The following is a 16,452-nucleotide window of genomic DNA, read 5'->3' as shown; positions in this document are numbered from 1 at the left end:
CCAATTACCAAATGATTCTTTTTCTATGAGCATTCTCTACACAATTCACGATACACTATTCTGTTCTCTTGCTTTCGCAAACGTGTCTTAGTTACGATGTCGTAGGTATCTCCAAAAAGGATTTAGTAGATAGGATTGAGTCGCTTTTAGTCTACGTAACAGTCCATAAAAGACTGGCAAGAGGTGGCTGTGAATGGCCTCTCACCTGGAAAAGGACAGGCGCTTTCAGCTTCCTTTAGCAAAAATCAATTTCGCTGACGCTACTTATAATCCGATTAATTAAAAGCTGGTCCGGAGAATATGACGCGAAGAGCCCCTGCAACGCGAAATACGAAATATCATATGGCATATTATGAAATAAAAAGGGGGTAGATAACTCTTACCGGGTTCGGAAACCCGGCGCTTTTTAATGACTGTAAAATCCATCTACCCCTAAAACTTTTCCGTGCGGTACGAAGTTGGAAAGTATAGTGCGGAAAATTAGGTTTTAATTGCATGATCCTGGAGGGTTTAAATGGATACATAATTTACGCGCAATCGATAGGCAAACTTTGTACATGCTCTGTCCATATTGGACTACGGTGTGCATGGTAACGCATGGTAGGTCAATTTCTCAAATCCGTACCGTGTACGCTCTTAGGGCTGAGAGAATGTTTACGAAGAAATTCATTCATCTATCGATCTTTGGTTATAGATAAGGTGATTAACGTTATAAACAATTGTTTAACTTTTTAACACATTTCTATACCGACAATGGGTTTCAGAAATATAATTCATGCAGTCCACCCATGAAACAACGAAGTTCCAATTCCTTTGTTAACATACACCCTCTTATATGTTTAGTTAACAATTACAAATTTGAATCAGCGAAATGCATCAGTTTTCTATAGTTAACTAAATTTTCAATTTTCTCCAACAAGGCAAAAGAATGTTTCTACGAACATGCTGGCAGCAAAACGGAAGCTTCCAGCTGAGTTTAAATTATTTTGCACTCTAGCTTTTATTCCCGTATTATTTCATCCAGACATAGCCTTGCACAAGGTTATCTCTCTGCAGAAATTTATCGAACGAGATTCTCTTGTCGTGGAGACAAAGTTTTACTTGAATATTGAAGCCAAAGTGTCGCAATCTAATCAGAAGTGTTCGTCCAAATTTACATACCTTCGATTCTTCTCTGTCATCGCTTTGGTCGTGTCTTTGATTTCTATTCCATTTTCTTTATTTACTTAAATTTGTACCTATCACGTTATTGATAACAATTTAATAAAAATTAAATTAATATATACATGAAGCATATACCAAATGAACTTTGGTTAATCCTTCTGGCTATTAAATTAATTTATTAATGAATTTTTATAAATATTCAGTAATGAAGTTTCATTTTTATTAGACATCATAATCAGCCTTTACTAATTTTTAAATCATTGTACAGAATAACTTGTAAAAAAAAAAGAGAACAATTACGTTTAAAAAAAATTAAACTAAATTCAAAAGATTCGAGATTTTACAATTAAAAATTTTGTACAGTGTATATTAAAGCAATGTACAAAAATAATTAACCAATGCACTCGCTGGAATCTTCTTGTGGCTTTTTAATACTATTTAATAATATATATCTATTGCAATGTAATGTTTATATGTTGTATCGAACAACACTTAATAATTTTTTGATCAACTCAATCATTTTATTTGAATAAATCATCTCGATTATATAGTTTTAAATATAAATAAAGATATTATAATTTGATTTTGATAATGGATTAACCGGAAGTGAACGGACAGGCAATAAAATTAGCTGAACGTAGTTGTACTTTTATCGGCCAAATGTCGCCGTGGAGGATCCATTAAAAGTCAGGAAGATAATTAAGATGCGGTGAATTTTCAAGTGCGTTTCGGTCGATGACTGAACAGAACCGGGGAAGCAGTTATCATCATAAGAAGCTTCGTTAGGCACAAATAATGAAAGAGGGTGCGAGGGATAGTAAAGTAGAGTGCAAATCGTTCTGCTGATTCGTAAAATCTCTTGGAAACGAATCGACAAACAAAGGCGGTTTAACGAAGTCATGACTGATAGCAATTGGCTAGCTCGTTAGCAGCAGAAAAATGGCGGTTTAGTAATTTGCCGCGAAAAAAGAATCTCGACGCTAAATCTCGTGTTAAAATAAATCTTTCTATGGCAATAAATTATGTCGTGTATCTAATAATATTGTAATTGGAAATTGAATAATTGTAGTGAATTGCATAGTAAATTGATTATAGGTATACCATACAAACGGGTTTTTTAAATTGAGATCCATAGAAGAAACAGTGAAGCGAATTATACGCTGAAGTGAAACAATTTTTATTAAATGCACATATTAACTAATATTTATGTTAGCGCTAAAGTGTTTATTATTTCCTTTTTTTATTTTTAAAACAGATTAAAGTATCAAAATATAAACGAACACTCAGAAATTGATAGAAGCATACGCATAATAAGAAGATAATTAATTGTTTTTCTATTTCAATATTCAGTGTTACCTTCAGATAGTACATTTAGACATTGCACGACACTTTGTATAGTATTCCGAAAGTGAAATATCAAGGATTATGATATTTGGGTTAATATCGCAATGTTCTGTGTCAATGTTATTTCATACTAAACGAGAACTTAACGTTCAAGCAAACATATTAAACTAATTGTGGTGAAATCGACGGTAACGTTTCGTTTTTTGATGGAACAGGTCTCGTTAAAACGTTGCTCCAGTGGATGGTGGCCTTGTTTCGGTAACCCTAATAAGTAATGGGAAAACCAATTGCAATTAAACTCGAATGACGTGATTGCAGTAATACCGTTTGCTCGATTACTTGTTCCTTAACCGCATGCTTCAAGAGTGAGCAGCTCTGGCTGCACTTGCCGCAGTTCCGCTTCATCGTTGCTTCATTATTCGTACTTAACGAAGCTTTTCTGCAAAGCACCACGATCGATTCGAACCAGTTTCTCGTGGAAAAATAGACGATCAAGCCACGGAGGCGGTTATGTTCCCTCGTTCCTAATTTGAACATCTGTATCGAGTAGAAGGAACTGTTCAATCGATACTATTTGCAATGTGCAGAATGTGCAGCAGTTGAATAAATATTTTTACCACATTTTAGCATATTTTACTCTTGTAATGTATTATTTTGATAAAAATATTTTGTATGCGCTTTGTTTACCAACAGTAATTGCAATAGAAATTTTGCAGGATATATTTTGTAGGAATTAAATATGATTGAAAATATTAGAAAAAAACTTTGGCTAGAAAATATATTCATTAGTGTTTTATGACCACAGAATCTCGAACGATAAAAAAGAAAAACAACTAATCGCACGGAAAATGTTTGCAAGTGGACCAGTCAAAGGAGAGTTGATCTCTTCTTGTGGACTTTGCCAATTTTGAACTTCCAAGTGATACTACTAAAAAGAAGTTTGGAAGATGTTGCTTGAAACTACGTGACGAGGGCGAAGAAGGTGCATTTGCATCTCAAACGGCTGAGATTAAGGAGTTGAATCATTCCCATGATACATTACAGTACAGGGGATTCCTACTCTGTGACCAAATGTTTTTCAGAAAGTAAATTGTACGAAACTCGCGTAGAATATTCAGCCCGAAAAGAACTTTTTAGGAAGTTCTGGGAAAATCTTACATTAGATTCTTCGGAAGAATTGAAGCACAAATCTGAAATACAGAACCAATCGAACGAATTGTTTACTTCTGTTTTCTACATTTTATTTACTACTTACTATTTATTTGTCTTTACTACGCTTTCTTTTGTCCTCCTTTAATGATCCTCCTTCTAATCTCGTATGCTTGACTCTGAAAAATATTCTTAATTTCTTCCTCTTTATACAACTGGAATTACGTAATGGATGTTGTTTCAATGAAAGTATAAACAATCATTCGTATTTTGAAAAATTCGTTTTGTAAGTCTACTTTCACGTTTTATATTTTATACACTACGGTACTCTTTCTTTTCTTATACCGTTGTTCGCGTCGGTGGAAAATGTGCCATGCTTTTCTTTCTCTAAAAACACGTAGAGAAAATGAAGCACGGCAACGTGGAACGAGAAACACGTCCATCTTTGTAAACCCTTCAATATTGCGTGTTCATGGACACACATGGAAACTTCTTTTGTTATTTATCGAGATATCAAATGTTGTCCTTCCATTTATACTTTATCGCGTGTGTAAAGTACAATACAAAACTGTTTACACTGTTTACTCGAAGTTTATTTTTTTTTACTCATCTGCGAAGTATTTAAAAGAGAAGGTTACTCGAGGAAACATAAATATTATAATTTATGATAAAAGTATGATAAAAATATGTAAGAATATTACAGATTAAATGTTGATTTAAATGAAAATAATGAGGATAATATACCGAAATGTAGGAATTCTAATTTATTGTACAGTATTCGTGGTCCGCGATCTATAATTCAATTACTACCTACTTATATTTGTCGAAATACACTGTTTGTCATGCGGTCGTCTAAAATTTGTACAACTGCCATAATGAAAGAAATTACAAATTCAATTATTTGTTTGGCCTTAAACAAACTTTTCGCGAATGCGAAACAGTATATGTATGAAGTCCTGTTAATAATTTAATCACCTGTTGAGCCATACTACCTGGTGCCACACTTTCGATTGTCATAATAGTTTCACCAATGATATCTATATTTCAACAGTATATTATTTATTCACATCGTGATCTTTGTGCATTATCAAATATTAAATATTAGGAAAATTATATTCTGGACTTTCAGAATAATATTGACTCTTTTATTGTAACGTTTAGGTCCTTTGGGTTAGGTCTGTGTTTATAAAAGTGAAACTTATAGAGAAAGTTACAAAAATAATAAAAAATACATAAAAGGAACCTACATTGTACATTATATTCATGAACATGCAATAGTATTTCAACATTACATTATTTTATACATTACACTGCATTAATTCGATATTCATGAATATTATACAAATAAAAAGATACAGGTACTATACGATCAATGATATCAATATTCTTTTAAGTAATCTAATTGTGACGATAAAATTAACATTGCTGAAGCAATAATATGAAATATCAAGTGTCAAAGCAATCAAAGTAAATATTATGAAAGCGTCAATCTGAATTTTATCAAAACGGTAATATATATATTTTCAAAACAATAGAATTAATACCACTTTGTGGACGCAATATTGAAAAGCGATCATTTGCACAAGAATTCAATATTGCGCTGGCCAAATATTTCCAATTTCATGATTTGAAGCGACACGAATAGTAAAAAAAGTTTACGAGAGACCTGAGGTAGTATTGTGATATGCTGCCTACGCTCATCTCAATATAAAGTGACGAAGCCTCAATAATATCAAACACTTTGATTCTCTTACTATATTGCATGAATCTACAACATGAAATCTGAGTTGTGAATATTGTTTTCGATATTCGATTATTAACTTTTCCCATACATGTGGGTACATCAAATGAAACTTTCAAAATAATAAGAAACAATGAGATCGAAATACTTAATATTTCCTAAAGTAATTGAATTAATCTCACGTTGTTCCATTGTGCGAGAATTATTTAGACTCCGGACATAAACGGTTTTTCAAAGAGAGCGTTAATATTTTGTTTCGGATTGGAGCACGAATGCTATGGAAATGATTACAATTAAACGTAAATATGACGTCGTTTAAGCACCACAGAAGCACTAAAACTAAATCGATATGGGACAATCATAATAAAAAATGGCAAAGTCCTTTCTTTTTTTCATGAAGTCTATAAGATAATTAATTAATTAATTTCAATGTCAGTGTCAGTAATTAGGAGGGTATTAAGATTAGGGTGATTTACCCAAGTAGTGAATATGATTTTGGATTCATAACCCTCTCACGTTTAAGTAAACAAATCCGTTTTGTACTATGAAAGCAAAGCCCATTTATATCGACAAATGTAGGATTTTACAAAAGGGGAATATTTCCTTGTTTAATAATAAAATACACCCGTCAAATATTTGACATTGAAAATTAAAAAAATTATTCATATTCCATACGATTTGTGTTTTGTTAGAAAACAAAATTTAAAGGCCTTTTGTGAAAAAAGCTTAATGAATAATTTTACTGGGAATCCAATATGTGGAGATAATAAATGACCCATCTACTCTACATAGCAGAGACAAACAGAACGAGGAGCAGACAAATCATACGACGTGAGGAGTGCTGCTCAAGGATATTCTTGGAAGGTTGGAACACACCTCTCGATGGCTTCTTAGAACTTCACAATCAAGTTTTGCAACTGCGTCTTACTGTCGACTTCTCAAACTTGCGGGAGTCACTCGACTATCAAGCATCCTCTTGAAAAGCAGAAACCAAAGTCACATGCGACACGAAATCCGCGCAGCGAGCCTAGGAGTTCTATTACGCGTTCCACGATGTTCCGATAAAACCGCAACGTGCATTCGCACCCTGTGAGCAGGCACCAACGTTACCGCATATCGTCGCGAACCGCAACCTGTGAACGCTACTTTGGAACTTTTCCCGGTGCCAAATAATTCTGAAACGAAATTACAGACAGACACACGTTTCCATCCAAATGGCTGAATTTCGCCGTCCATGCGTTATACGTATCCATGCAGATAAAACTGGTGCACGTCAAGAAATAAAACGGATGTGCGCAAAACCAAATTAATTCCAATATACTCTTTCATCGCCTAACTAACTAGACATTAATATTCGGTGAATGCTGGAAACGAAACGGAAGATTAAAATGTCGGTTTTGTTCCGGATTCTGAAATTCTGTAATATTAAATGCAGGACGTGGAAATTTTTGTTTGAATCTTCTTTTTTTTTTTGTAGTAGCTCCTCCAATTTTAAATATTAATGAATAAGGTTTGATAGAATCTTAAGAAATAAAAAGAGTGTTATATATTTAGTGTCAATAATTTAACAATGCGCCTTTTAAAGTACTAAAAAAGAAATCGAAAATTATAAATTCGATTTTGTTTCATGTCTAATAATTATATTGAATATGGGATATGGTAATTTCTCTTTGTGTTGTTTATGTAAAATTCAATTTAAAATTTGTATGAAGTTTTTATATTAGAATATTAGAAAATAAGAAAGATGTTATGTCTTTAATGCCAACAGCGAACAATACACCCTTTTGTTCTCTAAGTAATGAGACATTAATACTCACGGAGTGCTGAAAATGAAACAGGAAATTAAAAATTCAGTTTTGTTCCAAGTCACATACTTACATTTAATGGAAAGTGAAAAGAATTTTATAACATTGGTGGCAAATAGTATAAAATGGTTCGGAAAAAATGAAATTGAATAGTAATAGTATAATAAAGTAATTTTCTCCCTCGCGGGAAAACCAATTAACTAAAATATGAAATAATTCAAAGCACTAGATTTCCTCTGCCGTGGATTGCATCCAAACACCTCTGGATTAATTAAATATTGACGTTATTACACGATTGCGTGTGTGCTAATAATAAGTTTACTCGCCTCAATTATTCAAGGAACACGTACTGATTTAATTAGCCCATCTCTATCGATTCAGCGTTTAATTCTTTTATACGGTTGCAATTGAAACGAAGATTAACAGAAAGCCAATTAAATGGTTTCCTTCCTTTCATGCTGGAAAAATTCTGCTTCTACGACACCAAATGCTGAAACCACAAATGGCGGTCGATATCGAGTAGCTCGAGTTCGAATCTTAATTGAGAGGAGTACTTTATTCAATGAAAACTATAGAGGCTTTAAATGGGCACTTTAATTGTATTTACTCAGGTTGTTTAACCCGTAGATAGTGGTTGGGTCAATTTGGACCCTGAAACTGATCTTCCAACTGTATATATTCAGAACTCGTAGACATTATCATTTTATTTAACTACATACATTACTTTTAAACTAACTTGGTATTTAGATTTGCTTTATATAAAGTATCGATGTAATAAATAATATCACATTAGTGCACATATTATAGAAAGAAATACATCTCCAAAATTGCATAGCTAGTGTGCCTAAAAGATTTCAGTAAAACGTAGTCCGCAGTCCGTTGAACCGTTCTCCAGCAGAACTTCAGAGACTCGAATCGAAATACCATGGAGTCCTCGATGTTAGTTTTCAGTGTACGTCAATTCCGTGGTCCTTTCTTTTGTCTCGAATCGACTTCTGGCGCAGTTGAATCGAAAGATTCGACCATGCCAGTCTGGGTTTCGATAATCCTCGCGGGATAAGAGTCCCTAGGTTAAGTGCGGAACGGGCGGGAGGGGTGGGCACTGCCAGATAAAAAGTCGCGACCCGAGGAGCCTCTGGGTCGGCTCACCCGTGGCGAGTTCACGGATTACGCTAATAGGAACCCCATGGAATTTATATCTGCGCCGGATTAAAAGTTCAATTTCTGTTCGTTGCACCGGCAAGACCGAAACGTCGATTCAATTACGATTAAAGGATTAACAAGATGCGTGAGGCGGCACGGTACCTTTCTTTGTATCACTCTTTTCGCCCAGCCTACCCTCCTTCTTGCTTGAAAGGTGAAATGTAGCTCCTCGAGAATCCTCCAGCATTGCCGAGTCGGCTAACTCAAGAGGGCATGAGAATCCAACGAGGCTTTGACACTTGACTATCTTCAAGAACCTTTCGCGGAGTTTTGCATGTTTCGGTGTAAATTTTCGTCGGAATTCTCGCTTAATGATACGATTCGCTTTGTTTTATTGTTTACCCGCCGACGCCGCGTACACTTTCCCCCTTTTCTTTGATCGCATTCCTGTGTAGGTGTTCAGATATTGCGAAGAGGGTTGAGGATTTTTGTCAGCTGAAGACACACGAAAAACTAAAGTTTCAGTAAATTTTCTCTTTGTTAGAGAATCCGTTAAGATTCCTACCTCTTCGTATGAAATTTAACTCACTGCGTGAATTTTAAGATGTGTTAATACTTTAAGCAAACGAACGTTATCTCTTCCTTTTTTATTCATGTACTCTTAATTTATATAATTTAATATGTATATAATATTTATATGCGCACTCGTTTTTCTACCGAGAAATTTTCGAATTTCCGGTAACGCGTCATGAATTCGTAACGTTATTTTATCCTCCAGTGTCACGCGCAATTCATAAATTTTAACCAGACCGAACCTTTCTGTTGCAGAGTTTCAGAAACGACTGATACCGTCTTGACGAGCTACGAACTACGAACTATAAACTTCCAAGTGAGATCCTTGACGAAGCAACCCCGCGAACAACTCATGAAAGATACGGCAATTAATGTGTTCATGATAAATGGAGATTGTTCTCTGCCTTTTGTGCGTAAAACAGTATTTGAAAAATTACAGACCAGCATTCTATCGTTAAAAAAAGAAGCTTAATTCCAATGACAACTGCATCAACCTTATCATAAAGTTTTCTATTTTCATTTCGGTATTAATATATTAATCTTGAATCCTTTGAGAGCCAACACAAAAGCGTTGTCAGCGACTTCATCGATACAGCGATAAATTACAGTCGCCAAAACGATCGTGTGTCAAGAGACTACCGAGAGCGGCTTGTCCTCGAGTGGTTCGTTTAAGATCCTTGGTCCTGGAATCCTTCATCAACCATTCAAGGAGCTGCTAAGCTCGAAAGCCTATTCTTTATCAGCAGTTGCGCCCACCCTCGCGGATCTTCGTGGTATCAGGCGTATCCTGACAAAGAAAAAGAAGGGCGAATAAAAAGAGAACGAAATTCCAGCTAGCGCGTTCTCGAATGGCAGACTCTGTCGGAAATAAGTTGTTGCTGTTACTTTCGGTGCATTATCGATGAAAACCGCTAAAGGGTGAATCCAGCCTCGATCAGTTTCCAATATCGACTTCGTTTCCAAACTTTTCTCCATAACTTTGAAAATAACGGCGCAAGAAAGGAGTTGGGAAGAAAGCAGAGAGCAATAATTTGTCTTTCCATCGGTGCCAGACGGAGGCTTTATTAATCGTTTGAACCCGCGGTTGTCAAGTGTGGAATTAGAAACTTCATCGTCGAATATTTCTGAGTGAAAGCGTTCTTAGGAAGTTTCCGAGCGATGAAGATATTACACGTGCCCCGTTGTTGGTCGTTTCTAAAGCACAACGCTGTGATTTCAACACTCGTATCTACTTAATCGTGATAACTTATCCGGGGACAAAGAACAAGATCCATTGATGCCAAGTTCCAGGCAGAGCTGCGCGCATTTGAAGTGAGGGGCTTCTTCGATAGAGTTATAAACTGTTACTGAAAAGAATGACAAGTGGCAAATATAACTGTAATTAAATCCAAACGTTCTGTAAATAAAAATATGAAGTACAGAAGGCTCTAGAATTAAATGCGAAAGCTGTAGAATTAACTACGAAGAATCTGGGAACAGAAGAAAGATGCGGTTTCTTCAGTAGAGTTATAAACTGTTACTGAAAGGAATGACAAGCAAGAAATATAACTATAATTAAATTCAAACGTTCTGTGAATAAAAGTATGAAATACAAAAGGTTCTAGAATTAAATGCAACAACTTTAGAATTAACTACAAAGAGTCTGGTATCACTCGTGTGAAATACAAAAGGTATCTGGAATTAAATACAAAGATTCTCCAATTGCGTAATCGTTGATCTCAGGAGGAAGCTGTGTTACTTTCAAAAGCCTTCGAGAGCCTGGAACGAAAGCCATAAGGGAGTAAGATAAACTACTTCTTACTATTGCTGGGATGCCCCCATGACAAGAGGGAGGCACGTGGTGATGTCTTGTTGTTGCTGGTGCTGCGACGAGCTTGGCGGTGCCAGTTCTTCAAGTGCTGGTGCTGGAGGTGTTGTTACTGGTGCAGCTGGAGGCAGTGTTGTCGTTGGCAGTGACCCCAATAACGCCGGCGGTGGTGGTCTCGGTATCGCTTCCGGTCTTTCTGCGATGCTGTCGTTGGTAGTTGTCACCGTTGCCATCACGACGGGAGAGTGGCTTCTCACGGAAGAGAGACTACCCAAAACCTCCTCGAACACTTCTGTGGAACCCGACTGCAAAGTCACCTACAGCGGCCTGTGGAGGGTCTGCGTTGCCATAAGTACGTAATTTCTCGTTCAACTTGAGTAGTTACAAACTGTATGTCAACTTTTCTACTGCTCAGTGCATTATGTCTCAGTTTATTTTAACGAAGATGGTTTATTTTAAATATTCCACTTGCTTTTCTACTTCCCACTGTATATTGTTGTGTCCCGCTCACCTGATTTCATTCTGCTAGAAAAACGAAAAAAGAGTATAAACGTTTTTAATTTAAATTCGGCTTAAACTTTGTCGTATCAAGAATTATTGCGTTTACGAGGAAACAAATATTTAATGCTACGTGTATGATAATTCAGAATGATGATTATATTCATGCTTAAATTGTATGAAGTTTATTGTTAAATCAATATGATACAGAAGACGTGTGTTATATGTAAGTGTTTATATGAATTTAGAAAATTAACATTGTGCCATGTTTGCTTATGTAATATTAAGCTCGACACGATTGCAAAAGTTATTATTGAAGACGTGTGTATATGAAAATATTAGGGGTTAAATTTAGTAAATATTAATTAACCGAATACTTAAATAATACAGTTAACTTGTACACGTACAAGTTTGTCTATGAATATTATCTCCAGTGATTGCAAACCATCGAAATAAACCGAAGAGATCGCACAAGAATACCAATTCCGATAAAACGGAAACGATAGAATCGAATGAATTATAGAAAAGTAGCTTTCATCGTCGATTTTCTGTCATGCTAGAAGATGACAAGCATACTTCCTTCCCTCGATCGCCTCGCCTTCCTCTCAAAGTCTTTTTAAGTTCACCCCAATGCTTCGAAAGGGAATTACCAAGCACTTTCCCGGATCCCGCGATCATGTAACAACCTATCCGCTTATACTGCTGCCATCGTGTTCGAAAAGTGATATCGAAATAGAAACGACAACGAGCACAATAACGGAAATTGAAAAACTCTTGGAGATACGGCGAACCGCGAAACGGGAAGATTGTTTGGGATCCTCGGCCGAAGTGCATCTAAGCACTTGAAGAAACAGAATCGCATCTAAGGAAATCTAATTCAACGTCGTCGTTCAAGCTTTTTGCAACGCCGTGGACCGCGTCAAAGAGTAAAAGCGACGATCACCTGCGCGTGTGTTCATGCTCATTGACCAAGACGAATCGCCACTTTGAGAACCAAAGGAGTTTCCCAGGGTTCGTACAATTATGGTCGAAATGCGATTAGAGGAAATTATTCTGGATAAAATCTCCTATGGCAGTCGCAGCTACACGACTTTTTACTCGATGAAAGGAGTCCTTATTACAAACCTTTGTTTCATTCAGGTTTGAGAATTTTGAGAACCAGAGAAGTCTCCCAATGTTGGTTAAAAGGTATTATTCGAATCGATAATATGAATAAAATATGATGATTTCATAATTAAAAATCGTTCAATTTGAAACCTGAATACTGTCGAGCTATAAATGTATATATTTATAAATTTTGCATGGCAGAACAATATTTTAAATTTATATTCAAAATTGTGAACCTGAAATTAGATTATTATTAATATGCAAGGGAAATCTGCATTATGTATTAAACTTTTAAATAGGTATAATATGTTCGTTAACGACTAATTGTACTTTAATGTTGCAATTGTTATTCCATAATTATTAGTAATAGTTAGTTTGAAAAATGCAGCTCAAGTTCAAAAAGAAGTTGAAAACTTGTTTCTTTTTAAAAAAATTGCAATTAGTTTGCTTCTTCAAAAGAAGCAAGAACAACTTAGCGCAAACGTCTGAAAAGTTTCCCCTAACACGTACTTCAAAAGAATTTAAGACCTCTCGGAAAGAACATTTAATCTTGCTAGTGAAAACCTAAAGGGAGACGTTAACTGTTCTAATTAACACCTCATGTAGGTCAAATAGCGATTTATTTTTATATGTAAATATAAATATAAATAATACTTGCAAATACAAGAGTAGTTGTAAATAAGTAACGGGATAACAAGAGTTAAATATTTCTCGTATATTGCATTAAATCGTGGATTGAAGTTTGTTGAAAACAGAATTTTATATGGAATAGAATAGAAATTAGTATAAAAATCTGCCTTCAAAATAAAGAAAATTATACATTATATTTACAAAATATAGACGATGTTTATACGATGTTTTATTTTTATAAAGAGACTCTTATGACCTAGGGTATTATAAAGTTAACCTTTCTTTATGAATTGTTTACCGAAGCACTATTGATGGAATTAACAGCTTATCTGTACCCAAAGAGCGATTATTTTTCACTACCTAATAGATAAATAATCTTAAAAACTTATCAAAACAACTTCCAAAGTATTTCAATGCCATAAACTCTGCTGATCTCTTGTTCTTTTTATTCAATTCGATATACAATAGATAACAAAATAAACGTTATCTCTATGATCATCAAGCATATTCGGCCAGAATGTTACATTCGAATCTCCATAGAATCGGCGTGTTTCATCAATATCGATGACACTTGTTACAAACAATATTATTTCCCAGGTCCATGATACGTTAACAATGGCTACAGCTTAATGAATACTGTCAAAACGAGTGGTTTTCGTTTACTTACTCGCTGCATCGATTCTCTGAGAAAGCTTCACACAGAACGTAACGTATCGAATACTTCATAAAAAGAATTTCACAGTTCAATGGTAAATGTTGACGAATAATACAGGGTTTTGTGTTATTGTCCTTTGAAAATTTACACAAAGGAAACGTAATTCATTTAAAACATTTGAAAGAAAATGGTGATCGGCCGTTAATATAAAAATAAAATATACAACAACAGAGAAACCATACTTGAAATACTGAATAAAAGTTTTAATTGTTATTCCTATATTTATTGATACCCAACTGGTTTGATCAAATTTTCAAGCCTTTAAATAATAAAGTCATTTGGCTTAAAATAATAAATCAAAGGTGTATTGAATTATTAATCGCATAATGGATGCGATAATGTAGAGTGAAATATTACTGTAATGCGATTGCCTTGCATTTATAATCAATTAAAATGCTAAAAACGGTAGACAAAAATACCATTAAATTTTCGTACTTTCACACTCCCTCGACGTGGAAGCTAACTTTTTGTTTGTGTCTCTCTTGGGTGTCACGTATTCCAAAGTTTTACCTGCTCACAAACATTCACAGTGTCCCTTGGACCCATTCTGATATTACTGTGCATGGCAGAATGTACACATTACTCCAACACTGTGAAATAGCAAACTGGTATGATGCATTTATATTGTAAAGCTGTCCATTAAGACTTAAAATTTCAATTTCTGTCAATATGCAATATTGCATATGAATATGCAATTTTGTCAATTTAATTTGATTCCCTTATATTTCATTCTATCTTAAAATAATTTTTTCTAATAAATAATCTCGAAGCAACTCGATTTATTAGTGGAATAAAATTATATCTGATTTCTTGAGGCAAAAACATGTCGAAAAATTTAATGTAATGATAAATATACTAATGTAATTAAAGTTTTAAATACATTTAAAATCTATTCAAAATAAGCTATAAATATATTTAAAACGTATTTAAAATATATATTTAAATACCAAGTTTTAATATGTATACATGTAAATGACTGTAATCTGTAATATCGGAAATAATTAATACGTCGATAGTATTAAAAATATTTAATATTCAAATGGAGAAATCTCTCCCACTGTGTACTGTAACGTTTATTGTGAATGCCGATTGGAGAATTCGATAAATTGAAATTGATTTTATTTTTAAATGTTGGTTACACTACTTTTACTTTTAAAATTAAAATGAATTAATAAAACATATCTCCGTGCAGTATCATCAAATATCATTCATTTAAAGTTCTCGATATTTTGTTTAAAGTCGTTTTCAGAATATAATTGCAATAATAATTTTCAATTTGTGATTGAAACAGAAATGAAAAGTATACAAAGGCTAAAATATGTACAGTAGGTGTAATAAGTATTCGTACAGGAACCATTTATTTTAATTGGGTTGCTGTACGAGTACTTCTTACACTGATTATAGCAATTATAAAAAGGCAAAAATAGAAAGAGGAAAAGTTGAAATCGTATAGAGCTAATGACAAGGCTAAGTATATTATCAAAATTTAGAATAAGTGTTCACAAAATACTCTTTTTCAAGCTACTCTGAAATCACAATTTTTACATCGGTCCAAAAGTGAGTGTGGACGGTTTGGGAATAAAATTTCCCTGGCTAATCAATATTCTTAAAAAGTAGGTTCCTCATTTCAACGTCTCCAGATATCCATTTCACAGTTCCGACTACTTTGCATACCCGTCTGTGAACTTTTCTCGAATACTTAACCGACAGGACTTACGAGATCCCCGGAGTAACATTATAACCAGACTTTAGTGCGTAGAACTCTTATGGCTGAACACGACCGTCTGTTTCTACTGGCACTTTGCACGCCCGTGCTTCCGAGTTCCATTGTACTTACGAAATTACAACTTAAACTACTTATTTGACACATCTAAAAATTGCCACTCTCTCAAAAGAGCTGGAAAATTTTTCTTTTCGAAATTCTTGTAATTACATAACTTAAGTGTTTCGTTTCATATTCCTCGCTTGATTTTCTTTTCATGCTTCTTTCTCTCCTTGATCGTTCATAGTTTGAGATTTATTATAGTTTATGCGTTACATATTCTTAATTTTTGCTAAATATTTTTAGGAAGTTTCCTTATTCCTTATCGTTGTCGGAAGAAACATGTAAAATACGAAGCTTAAGTAAGAAAATAGTAAGGGGAACAACTTAAACTACTTACTTGGCACATTTAAAATTTGCCACTCCCTTGACAGAGTTGAGAAGAGAAGGTAGAAAACTTTTATGTTAGAACTCCTGTCATTAACTGAAGTATTTCGTTCAATATTCTTCGTCTCATCATCATTTCATACTTTCTATAACTATTTGATCATTATTAGTTGGAGAATTGTTGCAGAGCCTGTGTTACTTTTCAATTGAGAATATCTAAAAAAAAGTTAATGCAAAGATAAAGTAAGAAATTATTGAGAAATACGAGTTAAACTATTTATTTTAGTTATTTAAAAATTGCCAGTCCACCGAAATAAAAGAAAGAAAAATTGGAAAATTTATACATTTGAAAATTCTGTGCTTAACTCTTGTGAGTAATCTTTTTGCCTTGTCATTTTGTCATATTTTCATCACTTCATTATAGTTTGCCTTGCCTTGTCATTTTGTTATATTTTCATCACTTTATTATAGTTTATAATTTGGCAATTATTATGTGATAGAAAATTTTTATTTTTATCATAGATAATTCATATACATAATACATACGTTATTTTTATTTCGGATATTATAAATATAACAATTTTCATTAAGAATTTTATTCGTATCGCCTTTCTGCTAATGGTTATA

General features: G+C 34.1%; 1 protein-coding gene across 1 annotated transcript in view; it reads left to right on the top strand.

The window, feature by feature from the left end:
- LOC128885862 (voltage-dependent calcium channel gamma-7 subunit) overlaps positions 1-16,452 on the top strand; it is a 51,825-nt gene that overhangs the window by 15,642 nt on the left and 19,731 nt on the right. The window contains exon 2 of the mRNA XM_054140181.1: positions 9,175-11,078. Coding sequence (XP_053996156.1) covers positions 10,739-11,078 — 340 coding nt within the window. The 5' untranslated portion in view covers positions 9,175-10,738. The remainder of the gene's footprint in view (positions 1-9,174; positions 11,079-16,452) is intronic.

This window comes from Hylaeus anthracinus, unplaced genomic scaffold (assembly GCF_026225885.1).
Source record: "Hylaeus anthracinus isolate JK02 unplaced genomic scaffold, UHH_iyHylAnth1.0_haploid 11982, whole genome shotgun sequence".
In the NCBI taxonomy this organism is placed as follows: Eukaryota; Metazoa; Arthropoda; class Insecta; order Hymenoptera; family Colletidae; genus Hylaeus; species Hylaeus anthracinus.
The sequence above is the reverse complement of the archived record's forward strand: the minus strand, read 5'-3'. Positions and strand labels throughout refer to the sequence as shown.